Source organism: Hyposmocoma kahamanoa, unplaced genomic scaffold (assembly GCF_003589595.1).
Source record: "Hyposmocoma kahamanoa isolate Upper Pololo Valley unplaced genomic scaffold, ASM358959v1 160, whole genome shotgun sequence".
Classification (NCBI taxonomy): domain Eukaryota; kingdom Metazoa; phylum Arthropoda; class Insecta; order Lepidoptera; family Cosmopterigidae; genus Hyposmocoma; species Hyposmocoma kahamanoa.
Window position 1 is genome coordinate 3,612,931 of NW_020653575.1, and position 10,023 is coordinate 3,622,953.

At 37.9% G+C, this 10,023-nt stretch overlaps 2 protein-coding genes across 2 annotated transcripts in view; both read left to right on the forward strand.

Moving 5' to 3' along the window:
* Positions 1 to 3,911: 3,911 nt before the first annotated feature.
* LOC113225424 (39S ribosomal protein L18, mitochondrial) lies at positions 3,912 to 4,810 on the forward strand. Its single transcript, XM_026457733.1, has 2 exons — positions 3,912 to 4,093; positions 4,441 to 4,810. The coding sequence occupies exons 1-2, from the start codon at positions 3,927 to 3,929 to the stop codon at positions 4,790 to 4,792; spliced, it is 519 nt and encodes a 172-aa protein (XP_026313518.1). The 5' UTR covers positions 3,912 to 3,926; the 3' UTR covers positions 4,793 to 4,810.
* A 618-nt stretch (positions 4,811 to 5,428) lies between these two features.
* LOC113225459 (probable protein phosphatase 2C 76) overlaps positions 5,429 to 10,023 on the forward strand; it is an 8,000-nt gene continuing 3,405 nt past the window's right edge. Inside the window, exons 1-5 of the mRNA XM_026457775.1 lie at positions 5,429 to 5,866; positions 7,566 to 7,700; positions 8,221 to 8,530; positions 8,946 to 9,119; positions 9,220 to 10,020. Coding sequence (XP_026313560.1) covers positions 5,563 to 5,866; positions 7,566 to 7,700; positions 8,221 to 8,530; positions 8,946 to 9,119; positions 9,220 to 10,020 — 1,724 coding nt within the window. The 5' untranslated portion in view covers positions 5,429 to 5,562. The remainder of the gene's footprint in view (positions 5,867 to 7,565; positions 7,701 to 8,220; positions 8,531 to 8,945; positions 9,120 to 9,219; positions 10,021 to 10,023) is intronic.

The following is a 10,023-nucleotide window of genomic DNA, read 5'->3' on the forward strand; positions in this document are numbered from 1 at the left end:
AGGTTTTCCAACACTGCCTCTTACACGAGCAATCATAATTAAAATGTTTTTGTTTTTTAATCTTTATTTATTTAGGGGCTTTGATTGTTATTGAAGATGTCAGCCCCATTAATAAAACGGTACATCAAGAAAACAATAAAATCCACACAGATAAATCAAAATACTACCTGACTAAGGATCGTATTCTAGAACTCCACTCAATACTCAAGTCAGGACTTGAGTATTGCAGTGAGCACTGAAAATCATACTCAAGTCCTTGCCATTAGGGTCGTATTTCCAGTGCTTGAAATCATACTAAAATCTGCTCAAATCCTGACTTGAACATTGAGTGGAGTTCTGGAATACCACCCTAAATGTTTAGTATATATGTGTATACAAAATCTCCGCGGCATGCATGTTGGCTCCGACAAATAATTAAGTAATAGAAACATGGTGCGAGAGTACAAAATACAATAATAGTTCTGTAACCTAAAGTAAACCTAAAGATTTTACAAACAACTCATGCTTTGCCTTAGGCAAGACTTTTGTAAACACGTCTTCCTGCAACTCTGTTGAAGGCTTGTACTCTAAATAGACTACATTATCATCAAAACATTCTTGAATGAAAAGATTCATTCTCTACCATTTTGAGAGTGCTACTGTTGTCATTAAAAATTGTTATAGGTTCTGGTTGTGACAGGCTCCTGTATTTGAGTTTGAATAAAAAAAATTTCAAATTTGCCTCTTTTAGAAACTCTGAATATGACTTTCGATCAGCACAAAAGTGAAATCCTAGTAAAAGAACACGTGAACTAGTCGAACTATTGTGAGAACATTGCCCATAACCAATGTAAAGACAGGAGTCTTCTATCCCAGAAAATCTCGACAAAAATAAAACAACACAAGTTGCCGTTGATGACGAAAAACAATTTATTGATTCTTAAGTCGTCGTGACAAGAAACAGTTTAACAATCTTAAATCAAAGTTCGAAATAATCTCACACGCACTCGGACGCACTCGCCAGCACTTGCACGCTCTCTCACGCACACGGTCGCCTGCATTAGGGTCACTGAAAATCAGCGTCACAGCCTTTTGCCGGCGGTGACATTAGCTGAGTGGATCCTATTACATACGCCACAGCCGCACACATGATAACTACTTAGTACAACAATAGTGTTGAATAGCTTTATGGTCATTTAATCACTTATTACAAAGATTTTATTTTTAATTCATATTATTTAGTTTTTTTGTTATTCTATTTTCTGTTTGTTTTAATTTAGTTTGATTTAGTTTTAATTTAGCTTTGTTTTAATTTTATTTTTATTTTTTTTATTTCTTACTGTGTATTATTACACAGTTACACAGTTAGCCTCTGTCAGTACCTCACGTCCTACTGCATCTCTGCATGGGGTGGCTCCGCCAAGTCGCATCTTCTTAAGCTGGAACGCACTCAACGTGCGATACTCAAGGTGGGCTGGTGTCTCCTCTACAGATTCCCGACCTCTGACCTTTATAAAACCTGTAAGGTCCTCTCAGTACGACAGCTTTTTGTTCTACAAATAGCTTTGACCACGCACACTCTTATCCCCTATGACCCTAATAAACTGTATACTAAACGTACTGTTTGTCCCTCAGTTAGTGCTCCCACTAGCTAAAATAAAAATGACGTTGAGCTATCAACGTCATTTTTATTTTCTAGGAGGATATGTATATAATAAATTAAACAAAATCCTTAATATTCACCCATTGTGCAGAGCAGATTGTAAAACAGTTATTACTTATTGGCTGACCACTCTCGACTACCAGTCGACTGAAAACATACTTACTTTACTGAAATAGGTAGCAATAGGTAGCACACACACACGCACGCACACCAGCTTGCGCGCGCGCACTCACACACACACACACACACACACACACACACACACACACACACACACACACACACACGTATGCACGCACGCACGCACGCACACACCCACATACGCACACACACACACACATTTTTGCACTACATAGCCTATGCTTCATTTTGTAATTTATTTGTATTAATGTTTTAAGTTTATGTCACGTTTTCTTACACTAAGAGGGAGTGAGCCTGGTGATCTGTAACACAGGTATCCAACCTAGTACAGACTCCAGCTGTCACTAAGGCAATTGATTTTTTTTTTTAATTTTTTTTTGTAATTAATAATTGTATCTTTAATGTATTCATACACTGTAACTATAACCTTATTCAGAGAAATACAGCATATTGTATTGTATTATTGTATTGTGGCGTTATGTAATAAATGTATTCTATTCTGTTCTGTTCATTTCCATTTCGCTGGTAAAAATCTACATGTTAATGCATCTGTTCATCCATGTGTATAGCATCCTTCCAAACAAACATTATTATTACATAATCTATAATTGGAATGTGTTGAGTAAAAATTTGTAGACATCAATCAAAAGAGAGTCGTAAAAGAAATGCACTCTATAAATGGGAGCGATTATTTTTCCAAATTCTTATTATTTTAATTATATATGTGGAATACCCTAAGGCTCAACTCACACTGGCGCAGAGTCGAATCGTCGAGTCGCGCCCTGTTTTTCAATTACACCGCCTGGCGATGCGACGTCGCGCGACGACGCTCTCATTAATGCGCAGGGATCACAATGTGGTCGGCTTTTGACGCCTCACAGCGCTCGATTCGATTGTTCGATTTCATATTTGCAAAACACAAATTTGTTCGGACAACAGCACGTCAGACTCCACATTTTTGTTCGGAAATCGCCTCCAGTGCAACGGAACAAGATAGTGCTGTTGACTGTACATTAATAATGGGAAAATATAGATGAATATGCTATAGGCGAAAAACAAGACGCGTTGCGACGCTTCGACTCTGCGCTATTGTTAGTTGAGCCTAAGCCAGAGTGTAATTTTTAAGTTTTTTAGCTAAAATTGGCAAACACGTATTATTATGTACTGACGAACTATTTAAACAAAATTCATTTATTGACGCAATGTTTACAATAATACAGATATTATAATAATAGTCAAATATCTATAATAATTAAATATTATCCAGTGTAAACATTCCGTCAACAAATATGGCGTTTATAAAGAGTGTTGGAGAAAAAAAATTATACTACGACAGGTTGTGTAAACACGTTGTATAGTGTTTAGTGTCTAAACAGCGTTGCCAATTTGTGGGGAATTCCCCAAATAGCGGGGAATTTCAACTAGATTGGGGATTTTGTGGAGATTGGTCGGTACGTGTTGAGTTCGCGATTCTTTTTCGCACTTAGGCCGTTCCGCGTTATGAAGAAAAACGAAATCAGCTATTGATAAACAAAGCAGATTGATTTTTCTAACATTAACCATAGTGTCACCAAATGCGCAACAAATAATTAAGTTACTTAATTTTGTAAGGCAACGTAATTTTTTTTTTTTCAAAGTTTGATTATAATAATATAATAATAATAATAACAATTATAATAAATCATTTATTTCTACCAACATGGACCATAACATTACAAAGATTTAATACAATTTAACTCAAAAATAAAATTTAGTAGGTACAGAATTAAAATTAATGTTGAATCTCATTAAAATAAATAAACGATTTAATACATCTAATTTTATAATTTGTTTCTCGTTTTACATTCTGTTTACATTCACAGCAAACGTGATAGATGGTTACATTTGAGTTTCCTAATTCTTTTTTATATTTTTAAGCAATGTATTTGTAATAAATAATCAAAACTCGAGATGTGGGGAATTTGTGGGGAATATGAACTTTGCTCTGCCCAAATTTGGGGATTTTAACCGTGATTTTTGGGGACTTCGAACAATTGGCATTGGCAACGGTGCTAATAAAGCTTTCTTTTTAGGTTATGTTTCCAAATATTTTATGATACATTAAAATCAATAAACAGCTTTTGAGGGTGAGAAGTCATTCATAATGAATTCCCTAAGAAGAATATGGGCCGTACCACTGTGCACACGGTTCAGTTCATCAACTCCGCCCGATTTTGTGAATAGAAACCCTAGGAATCTGGAACGTATGAGAATTGCCAGAAAACCTGATGGTTATCACTTGGAGAAACCTGGCAGGAAGTTCTGGCATAAGTACGTATATTGTAAATTAAACTTTTCCATGAAAACATGGTTCACAATAGTCGTTTGGCAATTGCAATTCTATTCTTAGCAGCGCTTCTACGAGCACCTAATTTGAAGGCGCCAAACGTATGGTGTACCAGTATATTTTTTTTATATTCTTGTAATGTAGGCAATATCGCAATGAAGTTGCAAAGACATTATAGTCAAGAAATAGGAAAAAATTGAGCTAGTGTCAAATAATTTGATTTATTTTTTTACTGATTTACGTTTTCTTAAGGTAATTCGTGGTTTAGGGAATTTCAAATTAGTTAATTATTTTTAGAAAAGGTTATTTACTATTAATTTAAACATTACAGGCTATCTATAAAAGCGAGTCAACGCACTGTAACAGCAGAAGTAATTCACTATTTGAATGGTTCAGTGATAGAAGCAAAAACATCTGAGTGGTGTCTTCGTAAACACTTGTACAGCATCACAGATACTTGCGCCTATATTGCACTGGGCAAAGTATTCGCTCAAAGATGTCTAGAAAGTGGTATTACAGAAATGTATTGTGATATCAAACCTCTGCCAGGAGGAAAAGTAGAAATGTTTCTAAAACAAGTTGTAGATGGAGGGATCAAGTTAGAAGAACCAGAGGTGTACAAAAAGCCGAACCCATGGGATCAATTGCGGCCTGAAAAACCTTGGGAAGTTACCGAGTCGTAGTTAATGTGATTTTAGTACAAATGCAATAAATAGTTTAATTAATAAAGTTACAATACTAATGATTGTGCATATCTTCTTGTTATCAATGATTAATAATCCTACATACAAAAAAAAAATTGGTCACTGTTAAATTTTATAAATCAATTGATTTATAAAATTACAAGGAAAAATGGGCTCCTCATAAGTAAGATCATAGTTAGTACCTAATATCTTATATATCTTAATATTAAATTAATATCTTTCTAAATTGTGGATAATAAGATTGTAACCTCGTCGGAAATTAAGTCATTTCCAAACGAAATCAAATTACGATGAGAATTTCTAAACGAGCATATTTCCGCTTGTTGCTTTCCGTAGCATTTACTGTCCTTCTTAATTTAAATGTATTTATCTGAACATAATCGTCCAATACAATTACTTTCAATTATTATATAATATTTTAGAGATGTAAAATAGGAATTAACTTGCCGAATAACGAGGTCCTAGTAAAATTATTATAAAAGTTACCATTTTGATTCATTCTCGAAAATGGCGGAAACAATGATGGCGTCTGTTTCTTTCTTGTTGTGACGCAATAACATATAGTTATCTCTTTTTGACGCATGGAATAGTCTATAAGCAGTTGGGGCACGCGTAGTGATCAATATGTCCACGTGACCTGTCGTCAAGTCGCGACTGGCGTAATTGCAAGTGCAAAATGTCGAGAAACGTTGCTATACAATGAAATCATAAATATTTTTTTCGTTTATTCGTAGTGATATAGTTTTAACATGCCTGCTTCAATCGGTGTTAACTTGCGTGTCACTGGCCATTGTAGCCAAGGCGGGAGAAAGTACATGGAAGACTTGTTTTCCGTTGCCTATCAACAAACGGAAGATGAGAGGGATTTGGAGTACGCTTTCTTCGGGATTTACGATGGACATGGCGGGAGCGAAGCAGCAGCCTTCGCCAAAGAACATCTTATGGACTCTATTGTAAAGCAGCGGCAGTTTTGGTCGGACAACGACGAGGATGTATTAAAAGCAATCAGAAATGGTTACATGTTGACCCACTTGAACATGTGGAAAGAATTGGGTAAACACACATTTCCTCGTATAAACATAAGTTATTTGTATATTTGTGAAGTACTCTCCTATGATCTTGTACGTCCAAGGTGACTGAAGACGCGGTGATTGTAGTTTTTGCTTGACCTTGTTCTAACTTGCTTTTTTTCCTCTAATTATTTATTTGACATTGAATTTAGTGAAGGAATCTAATATCCTCTTTATTTTGTACTACTCTATTATAGTATACAACTTTCTCGTTGTAATTTTGGTTTAAAATTGGTGGATTCCTTTCTCTACCTTAAGTGAAAGCTGCAAGACCAGTTTCAGACATACAGACTCGAGTTTCCTCAAATTTTGTATAAAGGTCATTAGGAAAGAGTAAATGTTTATACATACTTATCAGTTATCTGTGTCTGGGAAGCCGTAATTCTCATGATGAGTTTATTAAATATTGTTGCACCTAGGTATTGTTTGATATGGAACTGTGTTCCATGAACATACTTATTAGGTAATTTTTGAACTCAATATTGGAGAATATCTAATTTCTGATGACTGCAAAAGTTAACTTGAAACTCCTATGTTGAGTTAGAAAGAAATAGAGTAAGTGCAAAGTCCCAAGTTCACACTACAGGTTGTGCTAATAAATATATTTTTGCAAAGTTATTTAATGCTTATTGATATACAATGTGCTGATTTACTTTCTCGCCATATTTACAGAGGTCATTCTAAATCCGAAACTGAACCCAAATGACTAAAAAAGAAAATTTAAAAAAATTTCGTAAATTCCCATTTTTTATTTAATTCCGGTAAACAAATTTGATTCAAAGGTCATTGACTTGCAAGGCACTTTCAAACATTTTGAACAATGACCTTAAATGCACAGGAAGAAACATATTTTAGAACTATTTGGTGGTGGGGTGCGGGTAGCGACGACAGGGGATTGTCGTATCGAGCGCGCGATTGGTAGATCAGTCGACAGACCTTGCTTCCCAAAACTGCATCTACATCACGCTGATATCCCACATACATTCTTTTCTACTCTGTCACGAAATGCCATGTGATTTGATGTGCAAACAAGACTAAGTAGTGCAAAAAAGAACTGCTATCAGGTTCACCAGAACCTGCATGGTAATCGCAAGTACAAGTGTGTGTCTATTCTTGAGGCATGATATGAAACGTTTAGTTTTTGTGGAGGTTATGAGTGTCGAAGTTTCAAAGTTGTGGAGTCTAATGTTGAAACTCATGTGCGAATCTCTGCATAGCTGGTGGTGGCTCCAGTACGGAGTCAGCCACCAGCTGTGTAGCTAAGTACTTCTAGCTATACTTTCATGTAAACTAAATTTGGTAAGTACCAAATGTAAGTTACAAAAAACATTTTTCATTCAACTTTTCTAGTGATCAAGAAAGATTACGTGTCGCTCGGTGAAGTGGGTGGCGGGGTCACTGCACTTGCGTGGTACATACGACTTCAGACATTTTGCAAAACTTTGCTAAATACAATTAACCCGAATATTGGACAGAATAATGTTTTAAATATTTTAGACGATTTAGCATTATTTCTATTATTAATTTCTTAAATACGGCGAGGATGCAAAATCAACACACTGTATAATTTTTAACCTTTATAAAAAATTTATTACATACCTAATTCATTTTTTTTTAATACTACTGACACAAAAGCACACAGAATAATATAGGATCTATGTAATATTGAAGTTCTTCTCCAGAAAAATGGCCAAAGACTGTGACAGGTCTGCCAAGCACAGCAGGCACAACTGCCAGTATAGCTTTCATTCGAAGAGGAAAGATTTACATTGGCCATGTCGGAGACTCTGCAATTGTGCTGGGATATCAGAAAGAAGGTATGTTATGATTCATTTCAGCATTTTTATTAGGAACCTAATGAATAAAGGAGTGTTCTTGATCACAATAGATCGACTGATGGTCGCAGTGATGAGGGGCTACATATGCCCCGAATGAAGCCACCCTAATAATAATAATAAAGGAGTGCTGAACAGGAATTGACAGAGTTGTGGCAGTCACCAGATGTTCCAATGTCACACCCTCTTTTGACATTCGGGTACATCTAAGTACACTCAAAGAAATTATGAAATAGTATAAGATAGCATAAAGACGCTCATACCATTTGCAATATAATCCAAAATCTACCAAGCAACAATTCAATCCTTTCTTCCTTACACCATCATGGTACACATGTGAACACGATGTGATATTTTGGAATTGAAGACCAAGGTCTGCTTAGTATCATTATTGGTGATGAACCATTCTTATCAGCAGACTATTGATGATATCAAAAATTATGCTAAACAATAACCAAAGTAAGGTTACATTTGCGTAATTGATTTTTGAACTTTATTTCAGGTTGCGAAGAATGGGCAGCAAAACCCTTAACATCAGATCACAAACCTGAATCCACATTGGAAATAGAACGTATTCAACGTTGTGGGGGCAAAGTGGTCTCCAAAGCTGGTGTACCTAGAGTTGTATGGAATAGACCACGCATAGGTCACAAAGGGCCCATAAAGAAGAACACACCTATGGATGAAATACCATTCCTGGCAGTGGCCCGATCTTTGGGCGACTTGTGGAGTTATAATCCTCAAAATGATGAGTTCATAGTTAGTCCAGACCCAGATGTAGGTGTCTTGACTATAGACCCATCTAAATTTAGGTAAATATTTTGAAAAATACTAGAAACATTCTCATTAAAAACTACAGACCACATTCGGAGTATTTTCACATGTGTCGACTTCTTTTACTAAAGTTGCTCACTCAGTTTCATAAAAAAGAAAATAATTTTTTTATTGTGTTGGTGAACAAAATTGACGCTAGATATTGCCTTAACAATTGTAAATACATAACATTATTACACCGGTCTTTGTCATGCCCAAAGAATGTTGATGATGATGTGTGCAAGTGTGGAAAACTACCTGATATAACACCTACACTAAGTACCTGTCAAGTGTATGTAGCACTTACCCAGTATGACTTAGGATCTCCACTAGTTCTTAGTTGGTTTTGTCTTTTAAATATTGTTGATTTTGTTTGAAAAACAGTTGTTGATGTATTGATGTTTTTCGTTCTAGGTGTCTAATATTTGGGACAGATGGATTATGGAACATGATATCGCCGGAAGGCGCAGTGAGTCTTGTGCAAGCCACGGAGCGTCATAACGAAGCTGCCCTTGTTGGTGGCAGTGGGAACCAGCCTCGGGATTGGCTTAATCCTTCCAAGAGTTTAGTGGACCATGCTTTGGAGAGGTAAGAATGGTGATTAAGAAAATTAATATTGAATTTATATTGATTTTGTTCTGGGCTTGCGGTTATTTTTCTAATGTAAAAATAAAATTAACTATTCCAGATGGTCTAACACTAGAATGCGCGCCGACAACACGTCAGTTGTGACATTGATGCTGGATCCGCCAGGTCCTCCGCGTGCTACTGTGCTTCGATCGCGAACAACGCAAAAGCCTCAGTCCTCAGTCCCGGTTGGGCCACTTGCTGGACCCGGCCAAACCCACCAACAAAAACCAGAGGAAAAAACAGAAACTCACACCGAATCAAGCAGTAATCAAGTTCCACAGAATGGTCTCACTATAATGACTAGGTATTCCGACGTCGACAAGCCAGCCACGTCGCCGGACTTGCCGGAGCGGACGCCCCTGCCGCCGTGCGCTACCCTCGACGGGCGTTTCTCGCTCGGACCCCAAGACGAACCCCAGAAGGAAGACGAGGACGCCGACGCTATAACGAACTACGGCAACCCTGCCGAGTCATACTTCATGGCGCGACTGCTCAATCGGACTCGAGTTGTGAACACCCTTTGCGACGTGTACGATGAGATCGTAAACGGACGATCGCCGAAAGCGGCATCGGAGCCGCGCGAGACGACCCCCGAAGCGACCGCGCTACCCGAGGTCAGCGACGCGCCGCGGCAACGCAGTCCCGAGAAGGAGGTGGTACCGGCCGATGGCACCGGCGGCACCGACGTCAAAGATGCGCCTCAGCGCCGCGACAAGGACGACGTCGGCATTCAGATCAACGAAGTGTCGTCGAGCTCGCCCACGGAGGGCCCGCCGCGCGTTAAGGGTCGCCGGCCCAAGGCGGAGCCGCGCCGCGACGCGCCCGCGCCCAACGACAGGGTGCTGCGCTCGCACCACGAGCC